This window comes from Aptenodytes forsteri, unplaced genomic scaffold (assembly GCF_000699145.1).
Source record: "Aptenodytes forsteri isolate BGI_AS27 unplaced genomic scaffold, ASM69914v1 Scaffold221, whole genome shotgun sequence".
In the NCBI taxonomy this organism is placed as follows: Eukaryota; Metazoa; Chordata; class Aves; order Sphenisciformes; family Spheniscidae; genus Aptenodytes; species Aptenodytes forsteri.
In genome coordinates, this window is record NW_008794411.1 from 922,831 (window position 1) to 945,085 (window position 22,255).

Here is a 22,255-nt window from a genome sequence, read left to right on the forward strand (position 1 = left end):
GGGCAGCTTCGCCGTGCTCGGCGGGAGCGCCTGCGAGGAGGTGACCTGAGCGGAGCAGGGCCTGCCCGCCTCCCCCGGAGAGGCCCTGGGCCCGGGCAGGAGCTGCAGCCGCTCTCCCCGACCCACTGCCGGGCGCCTGGCCAAGGGGAAGGTGCGGCCGGGCCTGCGGGTAGGGAGAGCCTGTCACCGGGAGGTGGGAAGAAAGCTCCTTTCCTTGCAACAGGGGGTCAGGCGACTGAAAGGACAGCTTAGCGTAGGAAGCAATCCTGTTTTGGAACGAACAGGAGCCGCTGTGGGTATATGACAGGGATGGGTTTGCACAGAAATGTCTGGAAGCCTGATTGTTGCTTTGGCAGAATTGAGTACTTATTCCTGAAGACGCTCCACACAGCTTTCCTAATGACAGTGCTGCAGAAGGAGCATGCTGAAATCTGGAAAGAAGTAACTTGGCTCCGACTGCTCTGGTTATAAAGCGTGGCACCCGTCTTCTGTAGCCTTGGCAACTGGCTGCGGCTTGGGCAGGCGATAGGTGAGTTAATCACACAAAGACATTCCTTACCAAGTGGAGGCCTCTTGGTTACCAAGTGCAGTGTTAGCTTTGGGAAGAATAATTTCTTAGGCACCCTTACTTTCGCCATTTTTAACTTTGATATTTCTAATTTCAGTGACTTACTCTAGGTGTAGTAGACAATTTAGATTATTCTTATGTCTCCTACTAGCTACATGGGGAAACTCCAGCTGTGTGCCATTGATCTAAGTATTTTCAGTTACTGTTTCCTACAATAGAGCATATAAACAATAAACAACATGTATTCTGTTTCTACGGGAATGACCATGTGTCCATGGAAATTTTTCAAGTCAGTGCAACTGATTCTTCCTTAAAAAAACCCAAAGAAACAAAGCAAAACAAAAACCCCTGGGCCTGGAATTGCTTTCTAACCACTGCCTTACCTTTTGGGAGAGCAGCTATGTTGTGTAAGGAGTTGGCAGCTCTTAACTCTTTCCCAGACGGGCTGCTTTGATTTGCTTAGTGATCTTGGCAGAGTCTGTGTTTTCCTCCACGTGAAGAGAATTATACTTTTTACAGCTTAATGTTTGTGAAAGTTATTTTTGTTAGATGGGAGCGCTCTTTAGAAGTGTGTTGCTTATATTAGTGTTCAGAATAATACAGTGACTGTATCTGAAGAATTTACACAGGGGGACGGACATCTTTCAGGGTGAGAGCTACCAGGTCATGCACTTAGAGTCTCTGCTTACCCGTATGCTTTTAACTCTCAGACTGTGTCGAACAGCCTTCAGATACCTCTTAATGCTGAGTTGAAACCCAGTACTGTACTGTCCTGGAGCACTTCAGTTTTCTGAATTCGAGTTGGCTGGACTGATAGCATGTCCCCTTTCAAACCATTAGCCCGCTGTGTTCAAGGGGTCTCATGGTCATCTTCATGGGAAGTCATACTGGGGAGTAGAACAGCATTTGTGAAATTGTCTATAGCTCTTGAATAGCTGGGCTCTGGGGCTTCTCATCCTGCCCCAGAGCCTGGCAGAAGTGCTCGTTTCTCTGCCCATGGCACCTGTAACCTCCGAGCATGGGACTGAAGCTTCCTTGGCCGTCTTTCACTGTCCTAAGTTGGTGGTTACTTTATTTGTCTTTAGACCTGCTGCGTGGTGGTATGTCAAAGGAGCACAAGGTTGTGGAATGCTTGCTTCCTGAATTCGTAACATTGGATTTGTTACCTCCGAATTAAAGTGAACTGACTGAGACAGGCTTATTTTAGTGAGTGGGAATTTGACTGGAAAATAATTGTCTTTTTGGTATTGTAAGAGCTGAAGAAAGTAATGCCTGGCTCGCACGCTGTCTCTCTTTAGAACAGAAATGTTGTGACTGCTCAGTTTTATAAATAGAAATGCTCAAGTTAAATCTCGTCAGTGCAGATTTTGAACACGTACAACTTAATTTTACCTGCTGTCCTTCTGATGCTGTGATTGTCACAGGGAAAATGGCGTTTAAATGCAGCAACTACTGATTTGATTTCCAAAAAGTAGCTTGAACTTTTATTTTAGTTTCTGTGTTGACGTGTTGGCCGTTGGAAACTAAGATCATACTCTGATGTGTCTATTCTTAGCAGGATGTTATCATTTGAAGCCCCATATTATTGTTTGAAGGCTTGAAATGTTTGCTTTTCTGGAATTTGGTTCTTGCCTTACAGTGTTTCTGTGTATCGGGGTTTAAAAAGAGGTGCAGCAGGACCTGAAGAGAAAGGAGACAAGGAGGTACAGAACTAAAGCCTGGGGACTTGTCTGATAAATTTACTTGCTGGCCTTTGGCAATGAGTTGCTGCCTCAGTTTCCCTGTGTCTAACAAGATGCTGATCATGCCTACTTCAAAGATACTGTCAGGATTAATTAAAGCTTGCAAAGGCCTTTGAAGATGAAAAAGCAGGCGTTGAAATATGAAAAGTTTCCATGCCCCAGGTAAATGTTCTGTGTACTGTCTTGAGTTTGACTTTTTCAGAATCTCTTGAGCACTTAAAAATATTTTGAAGGTTTTATTTCAGTTGGACCATGGTCGTGAACGCTTTTGGGAGACGCTGAGTGGTATAGCTATACTTGCAGAAGTTGGTTACTCGCACGTTCCCCCACAGAAAGAAAGATGATATCCCACGGCCTCAGCATTATATACCAGTTAGAAGAATATAGGTGGCAGGTGTATCCTGCAAACGGTGCCACTGCAGCATTTTCTGTTTATTTTTCCCCAGGGCAAGTTTCTGTCCTTTCCAGTGTTTGATAAAACAGTCCACTGATGAGCCTTGTATCAAATGATTTACAGTAATTGCAGTACTGTGTTCGTGAGCCTACAGGTAGCCTGAAACAGATTGGAGGAGCAGTGCTCTTTATGTTTTCCATGGAAGTTGAATGCCTGTGGTGTTTAAAAATAAAATCTTAATTTCTTGTAAAACCTGTCGGTTTGGTAGGTGATGTGCAAGTAGGTGTGCAAGGCAAAAAAAAAAAAAAGGTTTTCAGATTCTCACACCATCTCCAGGGTGGCGTCTCCTCTTCTTCTTCATCGGTTTTGCCAATGGCATAGCAGTCGCATCCTTTATAAGTACTGCATTAGTTTAACATGCTGTAATGAATTGTTAGTGAATTATGGGATAACTTGGTCTGGTTTTGTTCACTCAAGAGGAATTTGAGGAAGACTTTGGAGCACTGTCAATATTTCAGTGGTTTAGGTTGTGGTGCTGCTGCAGAATGGATAGGTTGGCAGCCTGGGTAGAGGCAGGATTTGGGCTTCGATCTGCATCCCTGTGTTTGCTTGTGAAGCACGCTAGATTCAAGGGCAAGGTTTTTTGCTTGTCAGTTTGAGCTGTGTTAGACACAACAGTTGGTAAGAGCTTGAGGTTAGTTCTGTGGTAAGAACAAGCTGTGAAGTTTTAAGTGTTATGCATAAGGAGCCTAAACGTTTCTGTTTTAATTCAAGTTTCCCTGGATATGCAGCAGAGTTGACAGAAATAGATAAAAAGCTCCATTGAAAGACTCCAGTGCACAAATAGTTGGGTGTGAGGAGGTCTAAGCCAGGCCAGCCAAAGTGCTTCTCTTAGGAGCATGAAGGTTTAAGTGGCTTCTTTCCTGCAGTTAACAAGAAGCGTATCAAGAATTTAGGCTGAGTATTTAGCTGCTTTGATTGTAAAAGATCTGCCAGTGCTGCGTTTGAAGCTGAAGTGGGCTGTTGAGGCAGCTTGGTAGGTGTGGCGTAAGCAGGATGCCTGAAAATTTTCCTTTCTTCTGGAGACATCATCTTACTAACCTAAGACAGAACAGCCTGCAGAATCCGCATCATTAAAAACCCTCCCTGTCAGCAGATGACTAGATAAAATTACAGCTTTGGAGGAAAATTTGTGTTCTTGCTTACAAGCAAGTTGTGACGTCTTTGTGAGGCCAAGCGGTGTGTGGGCTTCTGACAGTGGGAAGCGCTTTTTGTGGCTCCGAGGTGTGGCTTCCTAGCCAGGCTTCCAGACTCATCCCGGCTCAGTGAGTCAATCGCTTTAAACACGGCTCCTGATTTAGTGCTAGGTCGAACTGCATCTGGCACTGCTGTAGCAGTACTTACCTATAAAAATAGAAGGGCATAATTTGCTAGCAATGTTGGATGTGGGAGTGAAGGGAGCAAAACGTCCTTGGAATTGCAAGAATTTTTTGAGAAGTCAGTTCTTCTTGGAGGACTAGAAATTGGTCGTGACTAATAGTGGGGATGATGCAACGTGTTCCCTATTTTGTGACCTTTTTGTGTCCAAGGAAAATGGGATCTTCAGTGTGGCATTTCTGAGGGTTTCTCTGTCCCCTTTCACTTCTGCATTAATGTGATGTTTTGAAACTGAAGGAGAGTTCAGAGACTCGTAACAGGGTAAGGCAGGTGCTGCCTATTAGCTCGGAGCTTTTTAAAATCCCGGGAGAAACTGCTCACAGATATAGCTAATTCTATTATGGCATGTAGGTGAAAATAAAATGTCATACTTGATCAAGACATCTATTATTGTGTGTATTGTTGGCCACCAGACAGAACTCTTTAAAGTTACTTTTTTCACTGAATGCTCAAGGAGTTGAGGTAATAGATCTGGAACAAGAAGACTTTCTAAATCTGTCATGTGTAACAGACTGACATAATAGGAAAAAAAATTATTATTATTTTTTTTTTTTTAAGATGCCTTCAGCTCTGTGTTGGGAATCATAGGATAGCAGGAATAAAGCGCTGCTGTGGTCAGGGTTTAGGGAGGAAGCAGGATTACTTAGTAAGGTAACCATTTGAAGGGGTAGTTAACTGATGGTGCTAAGGCATAAATAAATGAGGATGTTTTTTGGTTAAATAATAGGAGAGCTTCTAAACTAATAAGGTAGTTGAAATAACGGAGTTGAGGTAATAGATCTGGAACAAGAAGACTTTCTAAATCTGTCATGTGTAACAGACTGACATAATAGGAAAAAAAATTATTATTATTTTTTTTTTTAAGATGCCTTCAGCTCTGTGTTGGGAATCATAGGATAGCAGGAATAAAGCGCTGCTGTGGTCAGGGTTTAGGGAGGAAGCAGGATTACTTAGTAAGGTAACCATTTGAAGGGGTAGTTAACTGATGGTGCTAAGGCATAAATAAATGAGGATGTTTTTTGGTTAAATAATAGGAGAGCTTCTAAACTAATAAGGTAGTTGAAATAACGTTTGCAGCAACATTTACCGCTAGACTTCACAAGAGCAAATGTGTCCTATAAGGGTTTTGGCTTAGAGAAGCTGTATTAGGTTGTTGAGTCACTGAACTTTTCTTTCTATCAAGGAGTGTATGTGACCGTGCATGCGGGTAACTGGCTTCACGTATGGTGAACTGCATAAATGCATGGAATTCTGATAATTTATTGCCAAAATCGCAGATATTTCCATAGCACGCGACGACTAGCAGCCTGCATTTATCCTAATTACTTTTCCTTTTGGATGCCTGCCTGCCTTTCGTGTGAGACCATTTCCTGCTGTCTAGGATGGCTGTGCTGAATTTGAGAAGTAGTGATCAGAAAGGTAGCGGAGGCAAATATGGAACGGCTTATTTAGAATAGTTGATGAGACAAAATCATTGTGTATTCTGTTGTTACGGCTTTTGCCAGCTTATCGGAAGAAACCCCTTGTTTCTGGGAAGGGGGTAGCAGGGATGAAGTGATACCTAATGATTTTCCAGTGTGTTGTGCATTCTCTGCTTTCTTGACCGTAGAAGATCTCTGCTGGGTATTCAGCAGATCTGCAACGACTTAGTTTGTTATCTGGCAAACTCCCGATCTGGGGTGGATACGGTGTGAATTCCTACCCAGAGTTTTCTCAGAATAAACTATTCTATTTAGGGAATTCCTTCACCATGCTTTCCTTGTGCCTTGTTCTCCAACCCTCACCCCTTCTGTTGGCTTACCCTTTTTGCTAAAATCCAAACAGTTTCTTGGTTTAGTTATTTCATAACCTTTTTCCAGTTACTGCTTTGTATGTTTCTATGCCATCTTCTCCTCCCGAACAAAGATCTTCTGCTGAAGCTGTAAGTGGGGCGCTGCCCTTCGTGATCTGAATCCTCTTGGTAAGTGCTCCCTCTGTCTGGACAGAGCTTTCCTCATCACGCTCGGGGAGCTCCACGCACCCAGTAGTAGTCTCTATAATGAGGTTGTAGATCTTGCCTCGGACGACTGCACCAGACCAGTTACAGCAGTTAAGCTTTTCAGTCTTTGTCACTGTATGAAAATGACAGTATTGCGAAAGAGAAGCTGATGTATGTTAGGTTTTGAAACAGGGTGAAAGGAGGACTTAAGTTTTAGGAATTGGGGATTCTGTGTACGCAGCGGGGGGGTGGGTGGGGAGGAATCGCTTATTTTCCTTTCTCATTTATGATGAATGAATGACCTGAGCTTTGGAGTGGTGGCAAGTCTGTGAAACCTTTGGTTTGTTTTTCGTGAAGGTATTAGGAGTTGGTTTCCCTCATCGTCTAGTTATGATGGAGTGCGAACAAAATCTTGTGAGCAAGTTGGGAAGTGCTGTGCTTGTGTTTAGAATGTGTTGTTTTTCCTCTGCTTCCACTGACACGCGTAGAAGGATAAGGATACCAGTCTCTCTTGCTCTTCAGTTGTGAATATTACCTTACGTCAGCCCTGTCCGTGCAGCCATACACCAAAGCAATTGCCAGGTGTTTTAAGTTGTAATTTTACCGCCTGTGTTGGCATAGTGGCTATAAAGTGGATATGTTACTGAAGAGAAAAACTTGAGTCTTTAAGTAGTCAGTGAAAAGATTTGGGGTTTTGTTTGTGGTTTTTTTTCGTTTGTTGTTTTGTTTTGTTTTTTAGTTGCTTTTTCTTCAGAGTTGGTTTGAACTTGGCCTGGCAACAAATGCAGGTGGCTGGAGGGGTGGGAGGTGAAGGGAACTCCCTGAGCCGCAAAAGCTGCTCACTCCCACTGGGAGGCAATTATTTTATTTAAGATTTCAATCTGGTATCCTTGCTTAGGGTGAAATGCAAATGACTGGGTGCATGTTAGAAGTGTCCTGTAACAGAATATATGGAAGCCATATGTTTCTTCTTACTACTTCTGGCTCTTAGTTGCGTTTAGTAGCTGACTGCCTTAGTATTGTTCTGGTGTCTGTGTGAATGTCCGTGGCCTGTTGAAGTGTATCATCCCACTATCCCTGTTTAGTCCAGCTGAGTGCTTCTTTACGAGGGTTAGAAAACAGGATTACTCCGGAGACCTACGGGAGGGGGAGGGTGCTGCTGCTCCCTTGTAGCAAGGGAGAGTCAGAGTAGGACCGGGACCATGTAAATGTCTAACCAGCCGGACCTGTGGGATCTGTTCAATACGCAAAGATGCGCCTGCAAAGATGTTGTTACCTGCTCAAAAGAATTTGGGGAACTCATGGTTTATCTCCAGTTTCAGTATGTTTTCTTCATCCATTGCTCTTGTTTGGGTCTAAACTGAGACTGAATGTAATTGTTAGGCAGTTTTGTCATGTGCTTGGCAAACGACGTGTTCTTGATCACCTGTCATGATGTGTTTTGGAAAGAACAACTTTTGTTGTGTTCTTAGGTGCACATTGTGTCTCTGCTAGAGCTGTTGGCGTTCAGGATTGTAGATATGAGTCATCTTCATTAATTTTCTGTTGATGGCTGTAGTGTGGTGTGGTGGGGAAAATGAGGCACAGAATTAAGTTTCTTAGAGTGCTTTTGTGTGACAGTGTAGCTATGCTAGCATTGCCCCAAAGATAAGCTACAACCCTTGCGTGTTCAAACATGCAGTTTAAATATTGAGTGAGCTGGGGAGAACCCTTACACCCCACTAACAAAAAAATTCTGTTCGGTCCTGTAGGGCGATGGTGAAAAATTGGCAGTCTTTTATATAAAGAAATGAGAACTGGATAATATTTGTAATGAAAATTCTGTTGTCTGGGTTTCACACCTTTCCACTTTCTTTCATTGGAATTCAGAGCTCAGTTTTCTTTTCTGACAGAAATCTTTTCTCAGCTCATACACTAAAACATGCACAAATATTGGTCCATTTGACACTTTCCTGCAAATATTTAATTTACCTGTCATGTTTCTGACATGTTAGGGGTTAATGTGCCATCCAGGCTGACTGCCATCTTTTAAAATTCAAATGTCTAAACTTTTTTCTAAGTCAGTCCGTGTTTTTCAAACAAAATTATAGGTAAGAAAATTATCTCCATGGAAGTTGTAAAAGTTGTCATCCTTATTTCTTGCCTAACTAGTGGACTGAAAGGTCTGTATGCTGTGAAACCGGGGGGAAAATGACATAGAAAATTTGTGGAAAATGTGGAATAGTATCAGTCTTCAGCTAGAGTGTTGGTGTATTTCTGAGCAACTGTATTGTAAAAACTAAGTTGCTAAACAATGCCAGATACTGGAAAAGTTATTTTATGTTGGTAGCTAAGATGATATTCTGAATTAGCTAGGCCTGCAGCAAGTACGCTTTCCTAAATCACAGCAGCTTGTTTTTGAGGAATTAATAGTAACTACTTAACACATCATACCTGATGTGAAAAGACAGGGGTCTGAACAGGCTGTCCCTACCTTCTTGTTACACTTACGCAGGTGTGATGGCATTTCATGTCTCGTGAAGGTGGGTGTTAGAAAAAGAACATGGGTTTTTCTGTTTAAATAAATAGTATCTTTAATTACCATGACAAGCTTCATGATTGTTCAGAGTAAAGAAGGTTTCTGTGTGGCTGGGCTGCTGTCCTTGATATGTGGCTGTCCAAGTTCTGGCGAAGGACATGTTTTTGGTCTCGTCTTGCCCGTGATCCAGTTTGCTGAGAGGGGGAAGGGAGTCTGAGCATTCCCAGTTGTCCGGCTGGCTTAAAAGTAGGGTGAGCAGATGAGAAGGCAGGGTAGTGGAGAATCATTTAATTGTTTAAAACAAGTCAAAGCACCTGTTACTTTTGCATCCCAGTTTTTGTTAAATAACCTTTTTCAACATGAAAATGTGGGAGTGGGGCAAGTATTTAATGTTAATCTTGTGCTTACGTGTGACTTGTCCGCTCCTTTCTTTTTCCCTTCTCTTCCCACAAGTTCTCTAAATATTTCCTCTCCCTTTCGCAGTGGTAGTCGCTCTTCCAAAACCTTCAAACCAAAGAAGAATATTCCAGAGGGGTCTCACCAGTATGAGCTGCTAAAACATGCCGAAGCCACACTTGGAAGCGGTAATCTCCGGATGGCTGTTATGCTTCCAGAGGGCGAAGACTTAAATGAGTGGGTTGCAGTTAACAGTAAGTCGGCTAACCTTTTTCGTAAGGGGGGTGTTGAATGTGGTCTGACACTTGTGGGAGGACAACTGTGCCTACCCCCTCCTTTTTAGAGGGGTAGGCTCTTTGGTCCTGCAGGCACCACTCTGCTGCGGTTGGGAGAGGTGAATGTAGTATCGTTTAGAGCTGACAGATGCAGAGCGTCTCACCGAGACAAAAACTCCTTAATCTCCTTATGCCAAAAATATGTTCCTGTTAACAAAATAATTCTTATTCTTAGTGGTTAAAGTCTGAGCACTTGATCACAAACAAGTGCTGAAGTAGAAATGTCACTGTTGTTTTAAGAAAGTAGCCTGTCAGTGCCATCTTAATATGTTTAACCTAGCTCTTTTTCAGCTAGGGTTGTTACCCAGTGGTGTAGTCAAGCCTCTACAGGCTAAGCATAAAACCTTAATTTAGTTAAGTGTGAGGGCCAGGTCTAAAAGATGCTAAAGGCTACGGTCACGTATATGGCCTGGCTTTCCTTTTGCCTGTAACAAACCCAGAGATCGATCTTTGCAATTTTCCTAAAGTTAGTTCCTTCCTTTTGTTTCTACCAAGTTGTGAGCCTTTGCTCTGGTAAGTCTCTGATGTCATTATTTTAACTTCCTCTAAAGCTGTTAGTCCTAACTCTCTCCTTTCATGCTAGGTCAGGCCAAACAATGATGCACAAATCACTGTTTTCTGATTGCTTGACCATGTTTCCTCCTCCTTCCTCTCCCTGCTGTATGAATTTGCTGCCTCCCTTCTGCTCTTAAAGAATGGATTAACCCAAGTCCTATCATGCTCCGTAGCCCGTGCAGAGTTTCGGCTGCCACAAACTCTGTGCCCTGTCTGGGTGTTTCCTCATCTTCGGTGTCTTTCGGCTTGGCGTGCTTCCGTGATAGTACAGTATTGTTTGTGTCCACATGGCACAATCGCTGCAGCGCAGTATAAATTATGCTCAAGATAAATGTCTTGTAATTGTTTATGTGGTTCTGTCCATTTCTTCCTGCTCTTTGACATGTTTGGGAAGTGAAACTGTCACACTTGACTTCAACCTTCTGGTTCTTAATTAGCCACACGGTGCTCTGGTATATGACTTGCCACTGCTTCCAGGGAATGTTGAAATTGCTGACACCGTTCTTGATGCAAGTTTATTCACGCTGTATTGCAAAACTGTCTAGAAAAAAAGTCAGCCCGTTTTTATGAGTAAGCATTACTAAAGATGCTTCATGTATTGCTGGCATCCTTCCCTTTTGGGGGTTCCTCCACTCCATGTCTCTTCTTTCCTGTGTGGCAGTGGTGTTTTTCCCTTCCCAGATGACTTAACTGCTAAATTAGCTGGGTGGCAAAAGGCAGCGAAGCACTTGACAAAAGAGTGGGAGCTGCCTTTTGGTAACAAGCTGCATTCTGTAATGAAATGGTCCTCGCCCATGCCTCCTGCAGCGAAGTGGGGTTTTAATGTTTTAATTTTTTTGTCTAGAAGTGATTAACTGATTACGTGCTCCCTTCATTTACAGCATCCCTCTACCACACCTAGTACCAGTTAATGGTAGCTGTGAGCCCCTTCTGTTGATTGAGGTATCTAATAAGGAAATAAAACGTGTGACTTCATGTCATGGGTTTTGCCCTTCACAATAGTGAGAGCACAGGAACAAATGTGCTCTGCTCTTCTACTTCCTCCTCGACTCTTAGCCTCACTGATGTCTCGCGGTAATGAGTTGATGTACATGTAGATTTTTCAAATACGTTTTGAAAATAAAAAAAGGTGAGAAGTGTATGACCAGTTTGTTTGAGTTTCATTTGAAATCTCGATTTGAAAATAACAAAAAATATTTTCAGAGGTAGATCTTGCCCATATCTTTGTAATAGAACACCAGACGGTGTGCACTTCTTTGAGTAGAAAAGCACTTGGAAAAACATCATCTAAGCCCTCGAAACTTAAGAACAATGAGTAAAAAGAGGAAACGAGAAAATGCAGAGACACTGTACAGCTCTGCACATGTTGGAAAGGAGGTTCTTGCGTTTTTCTTGTTTGTCACACGCTGCTGGCTTTGGTGGATGGGTGGTGCGTCCCATGGCCTTTTGAGACTTGCAAGTGTGGGATTCACAATAGTCGCTCATCTTGTCGAAGTCTGTGGGGGTTTTTTGAACATGCTTGCCTCGAAGCAAACATTGGACTGTGGTTTGCACTGGGAGCAGGGAATGGAAACTTAATTAACAGTTCTTGTGTACACTTAAGAAACAAGGGCTATTATAACCGCTTCTTGCTGCCTTCGGTGTTAACTGCCTCCTCCCCCTGCCCAAACAAGCTTTAGGAGTCCTCCTGGTCCTCTGTAACTTTTTTAACAACCTTTCCCAATGTTGTGTTGCTGTTTTCTGCTTTTGCTGTGCGGGGGGAAGATTTTGTTGCTGGACATGAGCTGTGCTAGGTGCGTGCCATACCAGTTTTTATTTGCTTCCCTTTTTTGATACCTGGGAAGTTGCATGACACAGTTGTAGCTCGTATCCTGCATCTGCTGAACAGTAGCTGTAACTTGCTGCCACGATGTTCGTGTAGTCTTTGATGTTTATTCTCTGGTAAAATCAGTGAGGGGAGCTGCAGTATTTAACCCTCCCTTTCCTTCAGCCATCAGTTACTTTCACAGTATGTGGTATCTGCTAGTGCTTACATTTAGGATGTCAATCTCCGTTTCATTACGGCAAAACTGTGTATCTCTGTAATAGAGTTAAGCAAGGAACACCAAGTGATATGCTGGCTTCTCTTTGGCATGGCACCGGATTAAGAGGAGTGTATTGTTGGTGTTAATTCTACAGTGTCCTGCAGATTGGTTGTTTTCTTTGGTGTAAACTTGCCAACTAGAGAGAGCTGTTACTCATTAGGTGACACATAATACATCTTAAAAAGCAATAACAATAAAGTTTTTTCACAAAAAATATTCCAGGACCCTCTTCAGCCGTGTGCGCCTTACAGTTAAGGCTATAGGAAGCTTGTGTTGCCGTTACACTGCAGAGTGTTAATTGATGGTTTAAATGCTTTACAGCTGTCGACTTCTTCAACCAGATCAATATGCTTTATGGAACCATTACGGACTTCTGCACAGAGGAGAGCTGCGCTGTGATGTCTGCTGGCCCAAAGTAAGATTATTTTTTACACACTGTTGAGAGTGTGCAATTTTTGAGATGGTTTTGCATTTGAAAACTTGAGACTAGCTCAGTTGGGTGCCAAAGATAAGGTAACTTCTGTGGGTGGAAAGGATGTCTTCTCTTGTTACCTGTGGAGGGAAAAAAAATTTCAACCTTTAAGGGAGTGGGGAATGGAAAGGTGGTTTTTTGGGGTGTGGTTTTGTTTGTCTGTTTGTGGGGTTTTGGGTTTTTTTCCTTCTGATTTAGCTGGGGAAGTTAAACTGATGATCAAAACTTTTTTCCTTTTTTTTTTCCTGAAATGTTAATGAGGGCTCTTTAGCTGGGGAAGTTAAACTGTTTATCAAAACTATTTTTTCCTTTTTTTTTTTCCTGAAATGTTAATGAGGGCTTCTTTAAACTAAGATTTGAAGTTTTTGTATGCAAGCGTTCAATTAGGGCTTACCAAAATCTTTCTTTTAGGTGTTTGAGTAGGTATTGTAGAAATAAGCTTGGCTCCAGTTTTTAGTAGTCGGTATAAGAATCCCCTACCCTGTCTCTCAGTTAAGTTTCACTTCTTTGATTCTTGGTTATGCTTTTGTACAGACATCCCACATTTGTGTGTTTTCTTGCTTTCCAGCTGCTTAGTGTCTTCCAAAGAGGAAAATACCTGTCAGGGAGGGCACTGCTTCCTTTTAAATTACTGTAAAATCTTAAATAAATCAATTTCTAACAATCCTCTCCTCCGCTTCCTCCTCCTTTATAATGACAATTGTTGCTGTTTTCAGAAGCCAGTAGTTGCCAGCCTGTGTGGTGGAGAGCTGAGGACATGAAAAAGGGTGCTGCTGGGAGGGCTAGGTAGAGAGGGCAGGAGCTCTGCGAGGCGAAAGCAGCCAGACGGACCAAGAGAAGATTTGGCACTAGGTTCTTAAACTAAAAATGGACGCTGCTGAATGCCAGAACCAGTGTGGCCAGGCAGACCTGCTGCCGCAAAGCGGGGAGGGGTGAAAATAGAAAAGGAATAGAAGTTTACCAGTATGCAAAAGAACTTTGGGATAAGCTTGTGCAATAACATAGCCCGTTGTCTGCTTTGTGCTTTGGCATGCAGAACAGACTCTTATTTATTAAATAAGAGCATGAAAATATTTTTGCTTTATTGTTTGTCTGCTGAGAAGCAGAAGATGCATTCTGCCAAGGTTTTAATTAGATGATCTTGTTCCTAGGATTTGTAGAGCGTTCCCCAAACCCTGCAGTCCCCACCTGTGCTCGGGGATTGGTTTTGTGAAAGGATCAGCAGCGTGTGTGCACGTGAGGGGCCGAGGGCAGGCAGGCAGGGGAGGGGGTGATTTGTGAGGCTGGTGGTGATCAGCAGCGCAGCATATACAGTGTTTTTTAGTTCGAGTGGGTGTGGCCTTCTTTTACTTAAAAGGTGGCCTGCAAAGTTCTTTTCAGGGAAGTACTGCTGGAAAACCTGTCAGTGTGAAAGCACTGACATTTATGGTTTGGGTTTTTTTTTCTGTTTCCTGTTCTCTGTTTCCTGTTCTCTTTTGGCTCAAGCTCTATTAGTTGAAGAGGCATTGAGTCTTAGGTGCTCGTTGGTGCTTCTAGGCTGAAGGTTGCTGTCTGCTCACATCCACAGCTGAGCTACCACCGGTATTGCATCCTCATCTATTTCAGACAGAAGAGTATGAGTTAGCTGCAACAACTTACATAAGGTCATTTGAAACAGGTTAGGCAGCCGTAGCATGAATAGCTGGAGAGAACCAAAAGCAGCAAGCACTCTACGGCTCAAAAGTCTGATTTTTGCATGCCCACTGGAGAAGTGTTTATGGTCGATATATTAAAGAAGGGTTGTAAGGTGCTGGTGCATACGTAGGTAGTTGTTTAGAACTCATCGTGGCTCAGTCACAATTTTTATAGCGCAGCTGACAAACTTGTAGCAGTCTGTGGAAAAATTAAATCAGACCTCTTAAGTGAGAGGGTAACCAGAGCACTAATGTGATGTTTCCTGTGTCCACTGCCTGGTACTGGTGTTTTGTAACCCTTTAAAACCCTTTTAAAAGAAAAAATAAAACAAGACCCTTGGCAAAGACTGGCCACCTAGGTTCATGTCTGGTTTTTTGTGTTTTATTTTTGATACACGGAGGGTTATCTTCTCTAAAGGGCTACCTTTAAGCAAATGCTTGGGGCTGTACGGCTACTTCTCCGGCCTGCTGGTTCTTTTTGATAGTGATGTTAACAGAAGGGCTTAGCTGAGGCAGCTAAACTTTGTGTGCTGTGGGATCACTTTCATTTCTTCTGGACTTGTCTTTGTTGGAAGGATTGCTGACTTAGCTTTTATCAGAGTGTTAGTGCGTTGTGTAAGTTAAGGATTGACGTAAAGATCAAGAACAGATCTCCCTCTCCTGCTGTACAGCTCATGGTCTAACAATTTGAAAAAAGTACTGGTTTAATTTGTTCCAAAACATACGATTACTCAAGGTAGCGTTCCATTCCTTTCACTTCAGCAAAGACCAACCGTTTCTTACCCAAGCAAACCCTAGTTGGTTGTCACTTCTTGCTATTTTTATATCACCATCAGTGCAACAGGCATGATAATTAGTTAAGAACCTGCATAGAAGTAATATGTTTATTAACCAGCATTGGGTGAGGGGAATTTTCTTTATTTTCCTCCCTGGTTTTAAGTCTTCAATAAGAACACAAAGGAGGGAGATGGTTGCTGCATTCTTCAAAGCTGAACTGGGGCTCTAAAATCCATGTTTAGGCACATGTGAGGGATGGCTGCTGCATTCTTCAAAGCTGGATGTCTGAACTGGGGCTCTAAAATCCATGTTTAGGCACATGTGTGTCAGTGCACTAAGCTCACTCTTAATGGCGGTGATATCCTTCTGATTTTCCTGAGGTTTGTTGGTCCACGGTGCTTCTGTCTTCATAGGTTCAAATCAGAATAGCTGGGCACTCCGAAGCGGACGGCTCCCGTAAATCCTACATGGCTGTGATACGGTGTAATTGAATGCTTACATGCTGCCTTCTGCCCCGTGTTTCTGCAGCAAAAAAAGGAATAAAACGTGTAATCAGGTCCTTAAAATACCCTGTGTCTCTTAGCAATATCAATCCTTTTGCCTTTTTCTGACGCTCCACTCTGCAGCTGTATCACTTGATCACTGAGGGACAAAACAGAGTAAGTATTTTTCAACAGTCTTGATGTAGTACAGTTTTGCTGAGATGTAGAGATGATAGGTCCAAATAAATGTCCGAGAATCTTCTAAAAGGCATTACTGAGCCACGGCATTTTATCGCTGTTGGACAAGGTAATAGCTTTAATTTTAGTCCAGCTGGGTTTTTTTGTTTGTTTGTTTGGGCTTTGTTTTTGTAGTGTTTTTGGTTTGTTTTTGGTTTTTTTTTTTTTTTTTAGGCCACATACATGTAATGGCGCAGTAGAGGAGCTGGTCCTATGATTGTTTGTACTTAGGGATATTTTCTAGTGTGAGAAGCATAGTTGGGTTTTCTGTTTATAGATGGCAAATAACTTGTGTTTTTCAGTATGAGAGAATTCTACCAGAGTCGTTAGGGATTCTTAGCTTTTCCCCTGCACTTGCTGAAGTGAACTGTATACTTATTGCTCTATCCTTCACGTATCGTTTTGCCCTTAAAAACCTCTGCTAAACTGTAGAGGTTTCTAAAAATGTATTTTATGTAGAGGAACTGCCTATGACGATAAGGTTAATCTGTTTCTATCACCAGAGCTGTAGGTGTTTGCTCACAAGCTTGAGCTAGAAATGTGATTTTACCCGTTATTAGTAGTAGCAGTTTATTAGTAGTAGCAGTTCAAATGTGTCTAATACGTGGGAATTTTTTGTGTGTGTTAGGCTTTCTTTTTTGTTTAAGAAGTTGGGCTGGGATTCTTGATTTCTTTTCAGTGATGTAATTAATCTTGTAGGAAGAGTTCATTTTCCCCTCCCTTGTGAACCCCAAGCCTTTTGATAGCCTAGGAACAACCGTGAACATTACGCGTACTGCGTGGAGAATGGGGTGTTTGCCGGAATACTTTCAGATTCTCTCTATGACTTTTTTTTTGTCAGGACATATCTGCTGTTTCTTAAGAGCCGTGTTACTTAAAGGGTCATTTGATGGCATTCCTTCCTCCAAAAAATGCAGAATTAACCTATAGTTTTGGGGGGTGGGGAGGGAGGGAGGCTTCTTACGGTGGATATAGGTTATTTGGGTGAGATTTTTAGCACGTAATTTAGTTTACTGTCTTACTCTGTCTCCAGGCTGAACCTGGCACCTCAGCTAAGTGCTGATACTTGTCCTATGTTAATGCCACTGAAATCTCAGTATTAGGGTAATACGGGGTGCTGAGGAACATTGATTTTTCAGAAATCCGGACACGTGGTCCATTCAGTGTGTATGGAATTTTTGCATGTGTTTTGAGATACAATTTTAAAATGCTTTCAGGCCCTCTGATTTGTTGCCGTTATAAAAATGGTTTTTTTTTATACCATTGGGAGCAGCACGCTTGTAATTACTCGTAAAATTTGTTTATTGTGAAAATGTTCTCCCAGTTACTGTTCTGACAAAACTGAATTTGTTAAACAAAATTAGAAGCCAGATTTATCAGATACAGTTAAGCTTTGCATAAAATGACATGTACGATCCTTAAAATAGAAGACCTTCTCCAGTGTCCACACAATACTTACCAGAGATAGCAAGGGAAAGTTTGAACGGTGGTGGTTGCAGCCCAAACTTTGTGGTGATCTTTAAAATAGAAGACCTTCTCCAGTGTCCGCACAATACTAATCAGAGATAGCAAGGGAAAGTTTGAATAGTGGTGGGGGCAGCCCAAACTTTGTGGTGTGCTACAACTGTACTAAGAAATAACAATCAAAGTGAGCTCGCTATCCTCCACGAAAAGAAGTGGTATTGACCATTAATAACACCTCTTCTAATTCTTTTAATAAGAACTGAGATAAAACTTGTCGATGAAGTGGGTATGTTTCTTGTAAAAGCATGACTGAGCTGACAGCACTATCCTTGTATGTTTTGTTTTGTTAGTTTGTTTTAATTTTATGTTTTTAAATGAGGAGTGTTGCAGCTGGTCTGAATCCTTGTTCGTTGGTTTCTCTGGGAGGATTTCAGAGCTGCAGAGCTCAGCAGTCCTTTTCGCTTCTGGCTTGGCAGCAGGCTTGCCCCACGGCTAGCCGTTCTGCAGCAATGCTGCTTGGCTGAGCAAGGCTGGCTGATTTAAAACCGACGTGGGAGATGATCCTGTGTTCAGATGTAAAAGAGAGGGCTATGCACGGCTCTGTGGTGATGAGGAGAAACTGCTCAGATGTTATGGGTTGGCAAGGAATATTACGATACGTGCATTTGTACTCAGCAAGACATAGAAAGAAACTGTGGTTCACTTGAAAGCTGGTATTGTCAGACTCCCAATGTTAAATGTGTTTGGTTATTTTTTTAAGCTATATGTTCCCAAGATCAGCCGTCTTCTCTGGAAGATGAGAAGTCTGGACTTGTGTCAATTGTGTTCCCCAAGCCAGTCAAAATATCTGTCCCATTCTAACTTCATGAGGACTTGTTTCTGCCTGGTTGTGCATGTAAATGGATGCTGTTTAATACTTTTTTCCATGGCTTTTTAAATTCCTGAAGTTAAAATGGTAACTGTAAAATGAATGATGCTGGAATCCACTCATTAAATTTGCCACATAAAAGATGTCAACATGACTAGCTCTGTGAATAGAAAAGGATAAAAGCAGCACACATTTTACTGTTCCGTAGTCATGTCAGTGGTTTATAACGGTGTGGTATCACCTTATCTACAGATGGAAAAATTAAGCTAAAAGACTGTTACTGGCCTGCAACTATCAAGTGGGTCACTGGTATAACTGGAAACAGAGATTTTTCTGAATCTTGGTGCGCTGCATGTTAGCACTAGACCTTCAGACATGAACCTTTTCTAAGGAGTACTATTTAGTCTAGAAGCTTTCTTGTAACTGTTAGCTGGCAGGCACTTTATACCAGCTTCCAGTTTTGTAATCGTATTCTGTGGCGTTAACCTACCTCTGAATCTATTCCGTGTCTCTAATACAGTCATATTTGGGATCTCTGGCAAGAGCCAATGTGGTTTGGTCTTCAGTTATGCAAAATCTATAAGAATATTTTCAAATGTGAAGTAATTCTATAAATTTTAGGGGTCTAATGTGTCTGGCTGGCAGGTGCTGCAGATGTTGAGCATTGCCACTCGCTTTGCAGTTGTTCTCTACCGGTGGAGGTGATGAGAAGCCCATTGCTAGGGCTGACTGGGTGAAACTTCACATTAGATATCAGTCGGGTGCCTTCATCGATTTGAGCCCTGGAGTTTAGCTTTTATTACCGTGAGAATCCCTTGTAACTTTTTGATGTTTCACTTGAACAGGCTGTCATGTTTTTCTTTTTTGGTGTGTGTGTGGAAGCTTTAAGAAAGAATAAGTAGCAGTTGGCCTTTCAGGGTTTGGAAACCTACTCCTGCAGCACCTTTTGATGTGCAGGGGTTGCAGGTTTGACCGCAGGCTGCCATGTGCATTTTGGCAGGAGCGTTGCAGCCGAGGATGAATGAGTTGTGCTGTAAAGGATGAAGTTTTTGAAGGCCTTCACAGACTGCAGAAGAGAGTCCAGCTAAAGCAGGATTGCAGTGGGGAGACTGGGTACAGAGCAGCCGCAGATTATCTCGGGATCATTTGGACCTTAGTTTCAAGGAAGGGCTGTGGGAGGGTGTGGGAGTACGGGGAGCGGAGCAGGAAGAGCAACCTTCTAGGCCTTGATATGAATGATTCACTTGTGTTAAGAAATGTCTTGTTGTTGTCGTCCCAACCCAGGTATGAGTACCACTGGGCAGATGGGACAAACATAAAGAAACCAATTAAGTGCTCTGCACCAAAGTACATTGATTACCTGATGACTTGGGTCCAGGATCAGCTGGATGATGAAACGCTATTTCCTTCTAAAATAGGTAAAGTAAATAAGTAAAACTGAACAATGTATTTGGATTACAGTTGTACAGGAATATTTAAGTCTTGCAGCATTAAAAAGTCTCCTAAATGACTGATGAGTAGGGCAACTCTAAAAGGTTACATTATATATATATAAAGGCACTTTTATCTCTTAAGATAAAATTTATGTGGTAGTACGTGAACTCTGATCCATGTGTTAATACTCCTAATGAACATCTATCAATTCTGAATGCAGGAAGTACTGTTCCTATTTAATAACTGACTGTGTTGACCAAATCTGATGTTTTTTCATTTTGAACAGTGGGTTGTTTCCTTAGAAATAAGGCAGAGGGTCTCAAAACCTTGTAACCAGTAGTTGGTACAAACTGGCAGCTTTTTGGTGCAGGAAAGGTGTTTGGTCCTCGTGAGGAACGTCTCCGAGGCCTTACCTCCAAAGAAGCTGAATTGCATCTTTGATCTTAAGTTAATTTTTTTTCTTTTCAAGTGAAGATGAAAGATGTATGTTTTTAAGAGGTTTCTTTCAGAAAAGCGGGAGGAAAACAATGAACAACCACCAGTTCGGAAACGATAACAAGAAGAAAACCCTGCTTCTAGAAGCACGAAGGACTAGTTGTTCGAAAGCTCCTAACTGGCAGTTTTCCAGTACACCACTACTCATAGGCTCGTGATCCATTGTGGAAAAAGGGAGAGAGATCTCTTAATTGCTTTTATTTTGTCAATAGTTTCTGAAGCATTTGACACGTTTTCAGTAAGCCTCTTCAGAGAAACAGGGCCACCTGGCAGAATCGGTGGCATTTGTTTTTACTTGCCGTTAAGCAGATATGCAGAGAAGGCTGGTTAGTTTGGGAAGAAGTGACAAAAAGGTCAATCTTCCCTGCTCAGTAGATGTGAGCATGGTTTCTTTGCGTACTGTGGCATTTGTTTTAGTGTTTCAGGGTAGAGTACAGAGCTGGGGTAGAATTCCACTACTAATAGGAATGATATTAAATAGTTACAGTTAATATTAAAGCTGTGTTCAAAAGACTACATCAGGACTTGATCTTTCTTTAACTGCAGCATATACCTCGCTGAAGACTTTTTTTCTTTTAATAGGATGTATTTTTGAAAGGTAGCAATTGAGAAAGAGACTTAAAAGCCCCGATGGATAACCAACTAAATACGAACTTCCCATGCGATGCAGCAGCCAATGAAGGAAATGCGATGTACATGTAAGCAGGGCAAGCTTAAGCAGGAGTATGAAAATTTTATTGCTAGGGTTTTGAAGCATTGGTGAGATCATGATTGGCCAACAGCATCCAGCTTGGGCGTCTGGCCTTCAGACAGGACTTCAGCAATTGGAAAGACTGCAAAAGAACTAAGCTGACTGGGAAAACTGCTACGTGATGAGAAGCTAGACAGGTTTAATCTTTTTAGATGGTTGATACATATCTTTTTTTAGCCTGCGGATGTGTCAACTGAAGAGATTATTGCTCCCAGTAGCCAGTTGCTGTTTCTTAACCAATTTTAATAAAACTTGCGCACTGACAAAGATCTGCTGTTACAACTGATTTTACCTGTCCTGGGTCATTCTCAGTGAAATGACTGAAAGGAGCATGTTTCAGAGTACTTTAGCAGGCACTTGAGAAAGCAGTAGCCTCTGGCTAAGGGATGGTGATGAGCAGGATGGAAACTGGAGTCTTTTTGCTGGGCACGAGACAGGTGGAAGAGTGCCTATTTCTGATTTCACTTTAGCCAAAGAGAAGTGTAAAACTTGATGGCTGATACCTTTGTGTAGGTTAACTGCAGCCACCTTTGGTATCTGGTGTCCCGTGGAGTACCCTGTGGCATCTCGGACACGTGCACAGAGCCATTGGTGAGACTCGGAGCCTGCAGGAGACTTCCCCTTTTCTGCATTGGCAGTCAGAGGCCAGGCAGGCACTGAGAGGGCATCTACAAGCGCATTAGATACCTGTGTTTGGGTATCTGAATCCTACCAAAAGGGAGGAAGATTCTCGGTCAGAGAAGGCTCTTCAGGGAACTATACTGAGGCATAACAAGATTTAGTGGCTGGAAGCTGAGGCTAGGAGGGTTCAACACAGAAATGTACTCAGATCTGTCTTGGAGCAAGTTCATGAGCCACTGGTCTACTGGAGGGAGGGACACCTCCCCTCTGGTCTTTCAGTGAGCTTGTCGTTGTGCTTCAGCCTAAGTACATTGTGTGATTTACAGACGGAATTGCTGAGTGAAACGGAACAGCCCTTCTTGTGCAAGAGATCGGGTTGGGTTCTAATGGCTTTCAAAGTAGATGAACATGGCATGGGCATTTAAAAATAAGCCATCTGTTTTCTTATTTCTAGGTGTACCGTTCCCAAAGAATTTCATGTCAGTGGCAAAGACAATTTTAAAGCGTCTCTTCAGAGTTTATGCTCACATTTATCACCAGCACTTTGATCCAGTGATCCAGCTACAGGAAGAGGCACACCTTAACACTTCTTTCAAGCACTTTATATTTTTTGTTCAGGTAAGCGTGGCAGGAGCATTATGGTTACAATTACATTCTGGAAAAAGTAACGTATCAAAGTAATGCCCCTTCAGTTTCTTAACAGCTGGTGTGTTTGTAGGATAGTCAACACCTCCAGGATGCTAAAATAATGTCTTACTCCATTTTTATGTATATTTACTGCTAGAAGCCTTCAAGGAATAGAAAAGTTTTCAATGAAGTATTCGTTTGCTACAAAATGGAATAACGAAAAGTGTTCCCTACCAAATAATTTAGTAGAACAGTAATTCCCAACAAAAGAAGGAGGGAGGACGGCATCTGAAGCTAGACTGAAAAGACTGTGCTTGCTTCAAAGCTACATTTCCACCCCACACCCC

General features: G+C 42.3%; 1 protein-coding gene across 1 annotated transcript in view; it reads left to right on the plus strand.

The window, feature by feature from the left end:
- The window catches only part of MOB1B (MOB kinase activator 1B), a 41,338-nt gene that overhangs the window by 15,864 nt on the left and 3,219 nt on the right, over window positions 1-22,255 (plus strand). The window contains exons 2-5 of the mRNA XM_019474445.1: window positions 9,121-9,287; window positions 12,329-12,422; window positions 19,265-19,398; window positions 21,736-21,899. Of these exons, the coding sequence (XP_019329990.1) occupies window positions 9,121-9,287; window positions 12,329-12,422; window positions 19,265-19,398; window positions 21,736-21,899 (559 nt within the window). The remainder of the gene's footprint in view (window positions 1-9,120; window positions 9,288-12,328; window positions 12,423-19,264; window positions 19,399-21,735; window positions 21,900-22,255) is intronic.